This window comes from Microcebus murinus, chromosome 11 (genome assembly GCF_040939455.1).
Source record: "Microcebus murinus isolate Inina chromosome 11, M.murinus_Inina_mat1.0, whole genome shotgun sequence".
NCBI classification, from domain to species: Eukaryota; Metazoa; Chordata; class Mammalia; order Primates; family Cheirogaleidae; genus Microcebus; species Microcebus murinus.
Genome location: NC_134114.1, coordinates 227,363 through 242,954, shown reverse-complemented (window position 1 = coordinate 242,954; position 15,592 = coordinate 227,363). Strand labels below are relative to the sequence as shown.

At 64.8% G+C, this 15,592-nt stretch overlaps 1 protein-coding gene across 1 annotated transcript in view; it reads right to left on the bottom strand.

The window, feature by feature from the left end:
- The window catches only part of SLC9A3 (solute carrier family 9 member A3), a 35,572-nt gene extending 21,623 nt beyond the window's left edge, over positions 1-13,949 (bottom strand). Inside the window, exon 1 of the mRNA XM_076007915.1 lies at positions 13,645-13,949. Coding sequence (XP_075864030.1) covers positions 13,645-13,867 — 223 coding nt within the window. The 5' untranslated portion in view covers positions 13,868-13,949. The remainder of the gene's footprint in view (positions 1-13,644) is intronic.
- Positions 13,950-15,592: the final 1,643 nt, after the last annotated feature.

Below are 15,592 nucleotides of genomic sequence, written 5' to 3'. Positions count from 1 at the left end.
CAGCATCGCCAGGACCAGTGTCGCCAGGCAGCATCGCCAGGACCGGTGTCGCCAGGCAGCATCGCCAGGACCGGTGTCCCCAGGCAGCATCGCCAGGACCGGTGTCGCCAGGCAGCATCGCCAGGACCGGTGTCGCCAGGCAGCCTCGCCAGGACCGGTGTCGCCAGGCAGCCTCGCCAGGACCGGTGTCGCCAGGCAGCATCGCCAGGACCTGTGTCGCCAGGCAGCATCGCCAGGACCTGTGTCGCCAGGCAGCATCGCCAGGACCGGTGTCGCCAGGCAGCATCGCCAGGACCGGTGTCGCCAGGCAGCATCGCCAGGACCGGTGTTGCAGCCACCGGTGCGTCGTCACGTTCAGCAGTGACAAGAGGCGCAGGAGCCCACGACGTGAACAGGCATGACCGAGGGCTGCGTCCACGCCACGGTGTCCCTGCCCGGCCCTCGCTCCGACGCCCACCACGCCACGTGTGGGGCCACGCGTTTCAGGTTTGCTTCCTTAGATCTCACGACTGGCTCCGACTCAAGAACGAATGCGAGGTTTGCACACTGGCGTCCCCACGGCCGGTGACTCCTGTTGCGCGCGCTCTCCTGAGAGGAACAGCCGTCAGCTCTGGGGCATCCGTGCAGCCTCGTGAGATTGTGAGGAAAGACCAAAGCGGCGGAACCGGGGCGGGCGGCTCAGCACCGGGCATTCTCGTTTTCTCTAAACGTCTCTTTCCCTGAAGACAGACCCCGGCTGGGCTGACGCAGGGCAGCACAAACTCGCAAGGAGGCTTCCGTCTCACCGGCCTGCGGGTGGACGCGAGGGGCGGGGCGCGGCGGCCATAGAACCTACAAAGTGAGGGGTGAGCTCCGGAAGGGAGAGAGGTGGAGGGGGAGTCCCAGACCCCGATCCGTGATTGCACAGGAGCGCAGGCCCCAAACTGCCAGCAAAAGCCCAGAGGACTGTGATTTCAGCCGCCCGGCCACGGGGGAGACGCACTGGAGGTTCCGTCTCGTGGCGTTTGGTGCCCGGGAGGAGCAGCGTGGCGGCGGCCACAGGCCCAGAGTGAGGGCTCCCCGGGACCCGGCAGAACCCAGATCTCCGCAGCTGCCATGTCTGGAAACAGCCTCGGACCTCTCCGTGCACGAGGAAGCAGGAAAAGAGGCCCGTCCACAGATCAAACTGGCACGCCAAGACTATCCGGACGATGGAGTGAGCAGATAAAGGTCTTAAAGCAGCTGTTACAACTGGGCTTGAGGACTTAAAGGAAAATGTGCTATAATCAATTAAAGAGGGCAAGTCTCAGCAGAGGCCTGGAACGGGTTCCAGGTGAGGGGGGCAGGGCTGCCCCAACACGCAGGGTGGGGTCCGGGCTCGCTCGGGCCTCCTCTGACCACAGGATCGGGGCATCAGCTCTGTCACCTGCACCTAGGGAAACAGCAAAGGCGAGGGGGCAGGGCTGCCCCGCCTGCTCCTCCCTCCTCTCCCCGCAGGACAGCAGGTGTGTGGTGGCCCTTCCGTGACGTGGGGAGAGTGGCCAGAGAGGCTGGGCAGGTCAGAAAGTGCCTTCCTCTCTAAGGCTCTAAGTTTCGAGAACACAAAACATCGGTCACACCATCGGAAGCTTTGGCTGCACGTTGGCTGCAGCCTGGGAGACTGACCTCGCCTCTCGGACCCACCGAGGGACAGACACGGACCCGCTGCCTGTGTGGGGCCAGGGCACGCGGTCGGGTCCCTAAACAGCTCTGAGGATCTGCAAATGGGCCCCGCAGGCAGCAAGCTCAGGTGTCGGTGACCTTCATTCGGTCACGGTCACGTGAAAAGTCCAGCAGGACCATTTCCTCTGAGGAAATCTCTGTGCAGATAAAACGTGTGGGCAACGTCCCAAGGCCACTGTAAGCCCAGCCTGTGCCCGTCCACGTGGCCACGGCAGCCACCACCATCAGGAGTTCCTGGTGTTGTCCCCAAGGCCGGGACTTTGTCACGAGCTGCTGCCTGGACACAGCAGCAGGAAGCGACTAGGGTATTGATTCTCGGCATTTACGCCGTGACACAAGAGGACAAAGGGCTGTGAAGGCGGGAAGTGCCACGGAGCCGCCAGACCCCACGGCCCCACCGAGGACGGCAGGCGGCCCCCCAGCACCCCAGGTGCCCGCCGTCCGCCCAGGGCAGGAGGCCAGGCCCATGGGGACAGCCCCTCTCGGGGAGCCACAAGTCCACGGTCTGCACACCGAGGGCTGTGTGTTCTGAGGGCCCTGTCTGGCCGCCTCCCAGCAGCCTGTTTTATCTCTTTTAGACGCGGTTTCCTCGTTGTAAGATGATAACCTCCAGGTTTCTGGGCTGCTGTAAAGATGAAAATGAGATTTCTCCCAGGCGGGCGGTCTGACTTCATTCTCAAATCCAAGAAAAACAAAAGGGAGGAGGGTGTTGTTTGCTGTCCTGACCGTGGGTTCTTGGCCCAGCCAGCAGGAAGGAGGACCTGGGACGCTGGCAGGCCGGCCCCCCACACCTGTGCGGCCCACAACCGCTCAGCCCCGAGCACAGGTGCAGCCGGCCGGGGGTGCCGGGCGTGGACAGCGGCGACCGATCGCAGGCGCACACCCAGAGCTAGCGTCATGGGGAAGGGAAGCACAGTCAGAGACTTAGAGGCCTCCCGGGAGTGAAAAATGTGAGAGCAGAAATTAAAAACGGAGCAGAGGCAGGGAAAGAGGTTAAGAAAGTCTCAGAAGATAGAGGAAAAAGGCAAAGAAGGAAAGCTTAGGAGAGAAAAGTTAAGAACCGAACAACGTCTCCGAGGAGTGGCAAAGTCCGGGCTCCACGGCCGGGACATCTGCCGTGAGCCGCTCCCAGGCCACCTGTGTTTCCAGTGGCTGGGGTGGAGCGGCCCCAGAGCTCGCCGCTGCGCAGAGACCGCGGCCAGCACACGCTCAAACACCCAAAGCCACGCGCCGTGGCGGGCGCTGGGATCCACCAGCCTTGCTGGACCAGCAGGAGCCTGTCCAGGGGCGACAGGACCTCGTTCGACTGGACCAAAGGCTTAAAAGCAGAACACGGAGCTACAAAACTCCTGGAGGGTAACGCGGAAGAAACTTAGATGACCTCAGGTTCAGTGACGGGTTTGTACACACACCAGGAGCGTGACCCGTAAATAAAAAGTTGGGAAGTTTGCATTAACACCAAAACCCTTTTCTCTGTAAAAGATAATGTTTGCAAAACAAGTAACTGGTAAAGGGCTCACATCCAAAGCAAACAGAGAACTCCTAAAACTCAGCAAGAAAACCAACAATCCAGTGAAAAATGGGCCACACGTCTGCACAGACACCTCCCCAGGGAAGACGCGCAGATGCGGGTGAGCGTGAACAGACGCTCCGCCTCTCGCCCCGGGGAGACGCAAGTTAACGCAACTCGGGAGGGGGCAGCCCGGCTCAGGACCAGGATGGCGGGACCGACACGGCTGGCGCGGATCGTGGGGAGGACGTGCGGCCACCAGAATCTCGCCGCCGCAGGGACGGCAAAGTGTCACCGGCCGCAGGGACAGATGGAGGTTTCTCGGGAAACCAAGCACACTCTTGCCGCACGACACGACCCAGCAGTCACGCTCCTTGGTATCCGCCCAAAGGGGTTGCAAACCCGCGTCCGCACAGAAACCTGCGCAAGGATGTGTATGGCGGCTTCCCTCGGTCACCAAAACTCGGAAGCAACCAGGGTGTCGTTCGGGACGCATGGACGAACGCCACGCGGGAATAGGCAGTCGGCGGCAGAGCCAGACGGTGGGCGTCGTTCAGCACGACAGAGAACGCGCGTGAGGCCACGGCCGGCCGAGAAGCAGACGCAGTTTGCGGGGAGAGGCCAGTCTGGAACGCGCCTCTGCGAGTCCCACGACGAACGCCGGGAGAGGTGGAAGTGCAGGGACGGGAGGACGGCCGTGGCTGCCGGGAGGGCGCATGCGCAGGGACGCCGCGCCGTGTGACCCTGGTGGACACGGGCATCACACAGCTGTCCAGACGCAGCAGAAACGAGCGTGGTGGGCGTGACGTGCCAGCCCGGTACCCCGCACGCCGCACCAGCGCAGCCCGCGGACGCAGGCCGGGAGGGGTGCGGGCCGGCACCCTGCCGTCTGCTCGGTTGTTCCGCGAGTCCAAACTTCGCGGCGCACATCACGCCTGCTAATTCTTTAGGCAGCAGCGCCACGGAGGCTGTGGCAGGTGCCACTCTGGGGGTGGCCGTGGAGGCCAGGTGGGGACGGCGGGGACCGTGGGGAGCACGCACGGAGGGCGGGCAGAGGGCAGCCGGGCCTGCGGCTCGCTGGAGAGGGAGCCGGGCGCGACCGCCGGGGCAGCTGCGGCCTCGCGCGGGCGCCAACATCCACCGGGATTCTCTGTCGCAGCCCGCCGAGATCGGAGCCAAGGAAAGTCCCACCTGCACCGGGAGAAAAGCAGGAAAAGGCGCTGCTGCCTCGGAGGGTCCCGCAGTCAAAGCAGAGACCGCGGGAACTCGCGCAGGAAAACCACGTGCAGGGCGCCCGGGTTTGGGAACCGGATGCGGGGAAGAGCCAGCGTCAGGGCCCCACGCCGCTCCAGGGGTCCTGACCGCTGCGCCTGGCCTCACAGCGCGCTTGCGCCTTCTCCACGGCATAGACACGCCTCCTCTGCGGTATAGACACGCCTCCTCCATGGCATAGACACGCCTCCTCTGCGGTATAGACACACTTCCTCCATGGCATAGACACGCCTCCTCCACGGCATAGACACGCTTCCTCCATGGCATAGACACGCCTCCTCTGCGGTATAGACACACTTCCTCCATGGCATAGACACGCCTCCTCCACGGCATAGACACGCTTCCTCCATGGCATAGACACGCCTCCTCTGCGGTATAGACACACTTCCTCCATGGCATAGACACGCCTCCTCCACGGCATAGACACGCTTCCTCCATGGCATAGACACGCCTCCTCCGCGGTATAGACACGCCTCCTCCACGGCATAGACACGCCTCCTCCGCGGCGCAGCCTGTGTCCATCTTGGCCCCACGGGACACGGCAGTGCCAGCGGCTGCGGGGCAGCGGTGTTGACAGTCTCTGGCCAGCAGCGCACACGGACAGCTGAGGACCTCGTCCCTGGGGGCGATATCGTCTCGCTTGACTGTAACTCCCACGGTTGGCCACGCGGTGCATGCCACGGACGCCGGCTGGAAATGGCCCCACAGTCCACCAAGGCCGGGGCTCTGCTGTGTTGGGCGTGGGCGTGGGCTGCGAGGGAAATTCAGGACGGCGGATGGTGACGCTCAGCCAGAGCCCGCGGCTGCTGCGGAGGCAGCCGCTTCCCGTGGCCCAGGCAGAGTCAGCTCTCACTGGCTGCGATGGACCTTCTGATCTGGAGGGATCCCAGACGGAAGACAGAGCCCTGGAAGTGGCACCTGCACAGCGCCCACCTCCCCCACTGCCCGCTGCCGCCTGGGGCGGGGCCAGGGAGCCCCTCCTGCCCGGCCTGCATCCAAGGTCTGAGGGGCTGCCGTGCTGCCAGCACACCCAGCCACCAGGCCACGTGGGGACCCCAGGAAGTGGCAGAGACTGGAGCCCAGCCCATGGCCACGGAAGGCGAGGTGCAGACCCTCCACCCCGTGCACCAAACACCTGCGGCTAAACCTGAGCGCAGAGCCCTCAGGAGCTGGTGGTTTCCCACATTGTGTGTCAGCCCAACCGCTCCTGAAAATAGGTGTTTTCAACTTTCCGATTCTGCCTTTGCAAGAAGCCCTTTCCCAGCTGAGAACGCAGACGGGTTGGACTTTGGCAGGACTGCTCTGCAGGTGGCGAACGCAGGAGGCTTCCCAAGTCCCCAGGAGGGAGGCACAGACCCCGCCCGCCCCACCGGCCCTGCCCCCCGCTTGGTCCTGAAGGGGACCCTGGTGTGTGCCTGCTGGGGCTCCCAGGGCCAGGAGGGTGGTCCAGGCTGGGGCAGCCCAGCACCGAGCCCTCAGAGGAGCCCCCGGGGAGCCGGGGGAAGGCACCGGTGGCCCGTGTTTCCTGAGGCACAGCGTCCCATGGGGCACTGGGGCCGACACGGCTTAACCCCCACCCTACGAAGCCCACACCTGCCAGCCTGCCCTGGGGTCTCCTTCATCCGGCTGCAGCCACCCCAGCCCATGACCCCTCCCTGAACTCAGCCCACTGTGTCCCCATGCCACCCCGACTGCCCCTAAGCTGGGAAGCCCGTCCTGCACCCCTGGCTGCTCTCTGACCCTCAGCCTGGACTCTGCCCCCCTGCGCCCAGCAAGCCATGGGCCCTTCCCACTCTTCCGGGATGAATGACACTTGGCTGTGGCCGTGGACTTGAGACGCCGCCAGCCAAGGAAAGGCCAGCGTGGGGCGTGCTCAGGGCCAGCCTCAGGCCGGGGCCGGGCACATTGCAGGACAGAACTCAGCCACAGCCCTGGCCACGGCCGGCTCGTGTGGACGCTGCCAGTCACCACAGGCAGGGGCCTGCCCTCCCCTCCCCGTCCCCACTGGCCCTGCTGCCCTCCTTGCAGCTCTCCTCCCCCTGCCCAGGGCTGTGCCCTCCCGGCAGCTGCCGGCACAGAAGCGCCCCCTACACAGAGCAGGCTGGGGGGCCCTTCCTCAACCGCAGATCAGATCCCAGAGCACAGCAAGCTGGTTTTCCGATGTGCTTACCCCGAACATGTTTATGGGAACAATCTTGTAAAATCGGAGGGACGGTGCGAACATTGCTAGCCACCTGGGGCAGGTCCACCCATCGGGTGACAGGCCTGAGCTGTCCCTGTCTTCCCGAGTGCTCTCACGGAGCAGGCACCGCGGCTTGAGGACCTCCAGCGTTTCTCAGCGCAGAAGCACGGGCTGTTCTGGCCCTGGAAATGCTTCCTGTTCACCACAGGGCTGACTGTGGCACCACACCAACCTCCTGCCTCCTTCACTTCTCACCTGGGCACTCGATGCCACGGACCCCGTGGTGCGAGCACCTGTCTGTCTCCCCACAGGAAGGCTGCTCCCAGAGAGGGGGTTGGGGCCGTTTTGTGTGAAGCTGGACTCCCCGTGTTGATAGCACTCGGCAAGCACTGGATGTGTGTACAGTGACTATTAAACCTTTGAGAGCTCGTCTAGTGCCCAGAGCAGTGGCTGCTAAAAAGCAGGGCATTTTGGGCTGCACTGACAAAATAACCCAGCCAGGCCGAGCCCCACGGCCGTCTCTGTGCTGCGGGTGCCACCTGGGCCCTGTCGGGCTGGTCCCAGCACCCGAGTCAGACCTGCTGGGGCGTGTCTGCATCTCCAGGGCCCGGCCGCCCGGATGGCTGCACTCCTTCCCCTCGCTCCTGCAGGCGTGACCCAGGTGGCCGGCGCCCAGAGTGCAGGGTGTACTGTGGGGGCTCCTCCCCAGGGCTGGGGCTGCACCGGGTGGGCTCTGTGTGGGGCGGAGGGCGCCCCCCCCTTGTCAGTGATCCCGCTTTGCAGATCTCGTTGCTGCCCCTTGGCAGGCGGCGCCCTGAGGGCGTTGCCACTCGAGCGGGTGTGCCCGCACGGGAGGCCGTGTGGCAACCTGGGGAAAGAATCCGGCTCAGGAGCTCGGGGCCCTTCCCGGCCCAGCGTCCAGATGGCTCGGGTGAGGCCACAGACAGACGAGACCCACGTTCATGCACGCATCCATTCACCCACCATCATTTCTTCACTCCTTCATTTATTCACCCAGGCACATGTCTGTGCACCACACACCCACCGCCCCCTTCACCCATCTGTGTGTGCTTCCGTGTGCTCACAGACCCGCAGGGTCCACAGGGAACAGCGGGACACGGCAGACAGTCCCTGCCCTTGTGGCGCTGGCCGCGCTGAGCCGAAAGAACTGGTGTTGCAGGAGGTGTCCTCGGGGGCCAGAGAGGGCTGGAGGGTGCAGAGCTCAGAGCAGGTGGGGCAGAGAGGTGCTGGGTGTGGAGGGATGAAGCTGGGATGGGTGCAGCTCAGTGCACGAATAGGGGGTGGAGTCTGGTACCCCAAGACCTGGCACCCCAAGACCTGGCACCCTGAGACCTAACACTCGGGACCTGGCACCCTGAGACCTGACATACCAAGACCTGGTACCCCGAGACCTGACATATCAAGACCTGGTACCCCGAGACCTGACACTCCGGGACCTGGTACCACAAGACCTGACATACCAAGGCCTGGTACCCCGAGACCTGGCACCCTGAGACCTGACACCCCGAGATCTGGCACCTGAGACCTGGCACCCTGAGACCTGACACCCCGAGATCTGGCACCTGAGACCTGGCACCCTAAGACCTGACACCCCAAGATCTGGCACCTGAGACCTGGCACCCTGAGACCTGACATCCCGAGATTTGGCACCTGACACCTGACACCCCGAGATCTGGCACCTGAGACCTGGTACCCCAAGACCTGACACCCCAAGATCTGGGACCCGAGACCCAACGGGCAGCTCTGGCGTGTGCAGGACAGGCAGCAGAGAGCCTTGGCAGCCTCACTCCCCACACACTGAGGCTTCTGGGTGGGGCTCAGCCTGGACAGGGGGGTCATGCAGGTGTGGGCACCTCAGCTCTAAATAAGGGGTCCTGCAAGCTCCTTCCCAGAGCGCCAGCACCCTGGGGAGCTCCCAGGCCCACCCAGAATAAAATGGGGACTGACCACGCGCTGGAACCACAGAGCCCAGAGGTGCTCGTCAGCAAGCCTGTGCTGTCAGGGGCAGCATGACTCGTGCCAGCCTGCCACGTCCAGAGCGCCACCGAGGGGCTTGGAGCCTTGACGGTACTCGGGTTTCTCCTGGGTCCCTCACGGAGGCCGGCCCAGGCGCTGGCTGCCCGTGTCACCTGCAGGGAGCCCTGTCTATCCCTGACCCTGGGTGCTATCAGCGCTGCCCAACCTTTGGCCCTCTTTCCTTGGGATGTTCCGGGCCATATCTTAGCTCAGATGCCACGATTGTTTTATGGGCAGTGGCTTTCTGCTGCAGGCAGGTCCTGGAAGGAAACCAGACTTTACACCTTCAACACCAAGCCCTCCCTCCACAGAGACTCCTGGGAGAGTCCTTGGTTCCAGGCCTCCGGTGACAGGTCCCCACTCCAAGCCCACTGAGTCCATCTCTCCCGTCACGACTGGGTCCACTAGGGTCCACTGACTGGTCCTTCCTGGGAGGACAGGGTGGAGCACCAACCACCCTGGCCCTGCTGGGTCTTCTCCACCCCTGCTCCTCTGCTAAGTTCCTTCCGGGAAAGTCAGAGGGAAGCTCAGCAAGGGGGGGAGGTTGCAGACACAGGGGAGGGTGCCCAGGGGCCCCTGGGAAAGATGGCAGGTCTAGGCTGGGCATGTCACGAGCTCCTGTCCTCAGAGCCAAGCCAGACCACAAGGAACAAAAATCTCCAGCTTCCAAGGTCCACCCCAGGAGGTCAGTATGACCCCCGAGGCATCCCCCGCAGCCTGGGAACAATGACTCAGGGAAGACACCCCGTGCTCCACAGTCGGCTGTGTCCGGGAGAAATCCCTGGCCCAGGCAGCAGTGCAGACAGAGGTGCCCCTGCCCGATGCTGGAGGCCCCGAGTGCCCTGGGTGAGACGCCGGCTGCTTCAGTGCAGGCGAGGGCAGCCGTCCTGCACCCCAACCAAATGACCAGAAGAGCTGTCAGCACCTTGCAGGGACAGGGACCTGGGGGCAAGGAACAGGGGCCCTCACGGTCAGGGACCCGGGTCTCAGTAAGGCAGCCGTCCGCACAAGGAAGAGCGGCACCTCCCCACAGCAACACGCCAGCCCAGCGGCCGTCGGGACAGTGACGCGGTGACAGGCGGGTGGAGAGATGGGTGCTGGGACTCCCGGGCAGGAGGCCCCACGCTGTGCTTCCCGACCTGAGGCCACCCAGACCCCTCAGGCGCAGCAATGCCAGCTCTGGCGAGCTTCTCCCAGGGTGCATCCCAGACCGCTGGCGTCTCTCCCGCCCCCACCCTGCCCCACCTGCCCCACCAGCCACCCCAGCAGGCTGGGTCCATGAGAGCCTCCCGCAGCCGGGCCAGGCTGGGACCACAGACACCCAACCGTGTCTGTCCCCAGGTGTCCCCACGGCCTAGCGCTGGGAACGGAGGGCCCACCTGGGCCTGGAACCTGCTCTCTGCCCCGCCCGCCTCAGCCTCTGAGCCCCAAAGCCGCACCCCACATTCCCATCGCATCAGGTTCTGTCGCTGTGGGTGGCTCAGCTGGGGTGGGGTGGGTGCAGCCGGCACGGCTTTGCCAGGTGGCCTGAGGCCCGCGGGTGGCGGGACAGGACGGGGCGGGGTCTGGCCTCTGCCATGTCATGGACAACCCTGTGACCTTCCCCGGGCCCCCGCCCAGTTGCCACTCCCCGTCACCCCCCTGAAGTCCGGGAAAGCTCGGGACTGTCCTCTTGGCACCCCCCCATGCCCTTCCCTGCCCCACAGTCAGGGCGTGGTCTGAGGACCCAGCTGTGGCCACGTGCCCCCACCCCCACCCCCACCCTGGGTTGAGACCAAAGTCCTCCAAGGCCTGCAGTTGAATTGGTGGGGCCTCTCTGCTGCCCCCGGCCCTCCTGCCTCTCCCCTGCCCCCCATCCTCTCTTCCACCCTCTGCGCCCCGGCCTCTCTCCTGCCCCTAGCTGGGCAGCTGCATGGCCCAGGGGAACCCACTGAGCTGGGCAGCACCCACCTTCAGCCCCCAGGGGAGGCCCAGGAAGGAGAACTTGATGAGTGAGCCTGGCCCAGGGTCCCCAGAGCTCGATGGTACAGGGTGAGGCAGGAGCTTCCAGGTGACTGTCCAAGGCCCAAAGTGACCTAATGTGGAGACTGCAGGCTGCCGACACCCAAGGGCACATGTCCCAGGTACCCAGGCTGGTCTAGAGGAGGGGTTGGATACCAGCCCCACAGCTCCACTGCGGGAGGGTCCTCACCCTCTTGCCCACCTGCCCCGTGCTGTGGACAGCACCCCAGCCCCAGTAGCCCTTTCCTCCCTTCCTGAACTTTCAGAGCTTCGGGAACAGGCATGGGGGCCCCAAATGCACATGGATGGGGGGCTTGCTGAGCCCAGGCACAGGTCTTGGGGTCAGTGGGCTCGGGGCACCTGTTCCTCACCCAGGCTCCTGACCACTCGCCAGCCAGCTCCTATCCTTGCCTCTCTGAAGCTGCCAGAAGTGAAAACCTCCTGGTGTCCTGGGACCGTGGAGCGTGGAGGGTTCGGTGAAGCTCAGGCATCTCCCTAATTTGTGCAGATACTGGAGCCCCCACCGTGTCTGCCTGTGAGCTGAGGGTGGAGGCTGCTCTGGGGGGCTCCTGGGGCAGGGGCCTCTGGGGTGGCTGCACGGGGGGCGGGGCTGGGAGGCTTCCAAGGAGGCCAGGTCCACGCCTGGCCGTGCTCCGCAAGTCCAGAGTTCACGCGGGAGGAGGCCAGAGGGAGGGAGCTGTAGACAGAGTGCTGGGCCTGGGGGTCGGCCAGGAGGTCCCTGCTGTGACCGCCCTGGGCGCTGCAGAGTGGACAAGGGTCGTAGGGAAGGGGAACTGGAGTCTGTGCCCGGGGCCTCAGTGGTGACCTGGCCTGAGCCGCTGTGACTGGGCTGGATGAGCCTCGATTTTGGGGAGTAGAAGGTGGGCGGCCGGAGGTGTGGGGCTCATCTGGGCCTGTGCACTAGGGTGTGGGGGTGTCTGTGCAGGGGTGCCCCGTAGGCAGCTGACCGGGGATGTCCGCTGCATGTGGGAGCTGGGCACCTGAAGGTGTGAGATGGCCCAGTGCAGGGAGAGGGGGTGGGGACCCAGGGTGGGAGGAGAAGACGAGCAGCCCGGGGGTGGGGAAGGTGGGAGCAGGCAGAATCAGGTGGGGGCTCCGGGGCAGGGATAGGAGTTGGGGCCATGTGGGGACCACACTAAGCCCCCAGGAGGGCCTCAGGGAACCGGGGGCTGGGGCTGAGAGATGGGGGACTGGGGGCTAAGGGGAGGGTTTTAAGATAGAGAGACTCAGCCCCTACACAGGGTGACCTGTTCGGCTGGTGGTTAGGGTTAGGGCCTGTCCAGGGTGAGGGCATTTAGAAGGGGGTGCCAAGGCCCCTCATGTTGTCCTCAGAGCCCCCAAACTGCACCAAGGCTTGGCTCTGGCCCTCCCAAGGGGGACAGCCGCCCCAGGACTGCAGTGACCGCCTGGGAAGGGCTGGTTATGGCGGGTCCAGACCCTGCAGGAAACGCGTTCTGCCCCCCACCCCCCGCCCTCGTGGACGTCCTCTCAGGATGGTGGGAGCACTGTGAGGCCCGAAGGCTTTTCCTGGCTAATAACCGACTCTGGGGGCAGCGCGCCCTCCCACAGCTGCCCCGAGCAGGGCTGACCGCCTGGCCAGCGCCTCGGAGGCCATCACTGGACTTTCAGATGCCAGGTCCTGAACCGGACATGGGGGCTGGCCGGCGGTGGCCCCAGCTTGCACAGAAAGTGCACACCCACGCCCTGCACGGGGCATGCCTGCCAGACAGAGCAGCTGAGATTTAGGACGGGTGTCCTGGGAGCTCCAGGCTGAGGCTGGCTCTCCCTGCCGCCCTCACCGTTCCTGGGTCAGTGAGCCAGAGACAGGACGCAGCCGGCCTCGGTGCTGCCGGGACTGGAAAGCCCCAGGGGCCAGGCGCTGAAGGGACACGGAGGAGGGCGGAGCCACACGGAGGCAGGGGCAGGAAGGATGGAAAGAGCTTTGAAGACACAGAGCAGAAAAGAGGGATTCGAAGGGGAAGGGAGCTCACCGCAGACACAGGACAAGCGGCAGGTGCCCTTTTCCAGGCAAGCCTGCCCGGTACACCCGGCCCTTTAACCCACTCCCCCAAAGCCTGTCCCTCCCCCGCCCCGCCAAGGGAATCAGCCCCCAGGCCCCAGCAGGCCCACACCTCCGCCTCCTCACCCTGCCCCCACCCCAAAACCACTCTGGAGACCTGGACGCCTGCTGCTCTGGTCTTGCTTCTCTGGCCCCGGGATGCGCCCGCCCGGGAAGTGGCACTCTCGCTCTGGTCCCCGCCACCTCCAGCAAGAGCCCCCGCGCTGGCACTGAGACTTTGATCCTCGTGAGCTCTTAAGAGAGCCGACCTTCCTATCACCTTGCCCAGGAGTCACCTGCAACTCCCGTATTACTGACTCTCTGGAAGCCAGTTAAGAGAGGAGAACCCCGACAGACCAGGATGTTTAGAGAAAGGAAGGCAGTCGCTAGGAAAACCGCTCCTATAAACAGGGTTCCACGGGGTTTACGCTCGAGTAGGAGCACGGATTTTCATTTCTGCCCTAGAGATGAAAGACACCACTGCTGTCCCTGACTTCAAGAACGTTTTCCTCTCTCGCTTTAAAAACCCGCAGCAAACCCGACAGAAATCCTGGCAGCGAGGGTTCCCTGAGCGCTAGCGCCGGGATCGGAGCCGAAGCCAGGGCGAGACCTCAGAGCAGACGCGGGGAAGCCCCGAGCTGGATTCAGACCCGGTTCCTGCCGGGAGTGGAGACGCCCGGCGACCAACACTGCCGCTGCGCTCCCGACCGACGGAGACAGCGCAGGGAAACCGCTGGCAGCTGAGAAAGGCGAAGGCCTGGGCTCTGTCCCTGGGGGCGCCCGCCTGGGTCCCGCAGACCCGCCAGCACGGCGGGCCGGGGAAGGGGACATCCCGCAACCGGCCAGCCCGGGGCCACTCACCGATCTTAGCCAAGCTGGCCACGAGGATCCAGAGCGCGATGATGTACGGATCCTGGACGTGGTGCCATTCGAAGGTGACCACCTGGAAGCCCTCACTTGCGCCGGACCCGGACTCGCTGCCGGGCTCCTCCTCGACGCCCCTCGTCAGCGGCAGCCGGCTGCATGCCAGCGCCAGTGCCAGCGGCAGCCCCCAGCCGGGGCCGCGGGCCCCGCGCCCCCACATCGCCGCGCTGCTCAGCGCCCAGCGCGGATGCTCATGTCGCGGTGAATCCTGCTGCGCAACCGGGCGCGGGCTCCGCGCGCTCTGGGTGCCGGCGGCAGTCGGGTCCCGCCCGCCCGGGCGGCCTTTAATCCCGCGGTTCCCTCCCGCCCCGGGGCGGGGCCTTCCCGCCCCCGCCGCGCACTAGCGAGAGCGCAGACCGCGCTGCGCCCTCTGCACGCCCGCGCCGCCCGCGCACGCCGCTCCTGGTCAGCGGCCGCGCCGACCGCGCCTCCGCGCCTTTCTCCGCACCGCCCGGCGCTCCGATCCCCGCCTCTGCCCTGCCGCGGCCGGCCCCAGGCCCGCCGGGTCGCGCTGCGAAGGACCAGAACGGCCGCCTCCCTTGGGGGTGGAGCGCAGCTCCGGGGTGGCTGGCGGGCAGCGCCGCGGACCCTAAGGACCCGGCTGCCAGGTGGGTGGGGCGGGCAGTTCCCCGTGCCCCGGGCGCCACTCGACAGCGTTGCTGAGCTCCCGCTCACCCCAGTCCTTACGCATAAACGCACGACCTGGAGCGGTGCAGACCCCACCTGAGGGCCGGCGGGTACAAGTCTGGCGCTGTCAACAGGAATCTACGTTCCACAACAGGATACAACAACTTGTCAGAAAGGAGCACCCCCAGCCTGTGCGGTGCAGTGTGAAAGTCTCTCTGCCCTCCCCACAGCCACCCCCCTTCCTCCGAGGCCCAGCCGACCTGGGAACCCAGGAGGCGTGGAGGCAGGCGCCAGTCTGAACTCCAGCATCAGGACTGGAACGTCCTTTATTCCCCTGGGGCTTTGGGTTTATGTTCAGCCCTCAACCGCCTCCCGCCAGGGCCACTGTCTACAGGCTCACCTGGGCTTTTCGTGCTTCTCAGCTCCGCGAGGCAGGCCACAGCCCTCCTTTCCTCCCCAAGCCACCCTGCCAGACATGCTTTGCTCCTGCTCGTCCCAATCTGTCAGCACACCAGTCTGTTCTGCCTTCAAGATACATGCAGACCTGGCCACTGCTCAGAACCAACAGCCAGAAGCTGCAAAGGCCTCCTGCCGGGTCCCCTGCCCTGCCCTTCTGCGCCCCCAGGTGCTGCCCAGGCCCCAGTGCCTGAGAAGGGCATGTAGTGAGGACACCAGCATCAGAGGCATGAGTCAACTACTGGGCCTACTGTGTGCACTGCCCTCAGTGGAGTAGGGCCATGGAGTGGGCAGCCCCCACGGCCTCATTTCTTCTAGCTGGGCTGTGGTTTAGGGCAGGGCTGTGGCCCCCACGACTGCAGGGCTACCATCCACATCATCCAGACACTGTGGACAGTGCTCCCTGAAATTGTGCAGTGCACAACCTGCACAGCCTCATGGCCAAATGCACCCGGAGGCCTGGTTGTTTGTGTGGTGGGGGGAGTCTTGGGAGATGTCCCGCAGACATGCGATGATCTGAGAATGGCCCTACTCACCTCCTCCATCGGGCAGGTGTGAGCGGCATTCCGGAGGCCTCCCAATGGCCCCGACCGCCGTTGCCCTGTGAGTTTGCCTGCACGCAGGAGGAAAGGCCGTGGCTGTAAGACACCCTTGAGAATGTTAAAATAATGCAGAAGACCCGTCCAAAAAGAACTGTACTCTGTCCAGCCTGCCCCAGCCTCTGAGCTTCCCAATTAGGAAAAGAAAAGTGAAAATATCCTAGTCCACCACATTAATTTCTGGTTACAGATTCTGTTTGCAT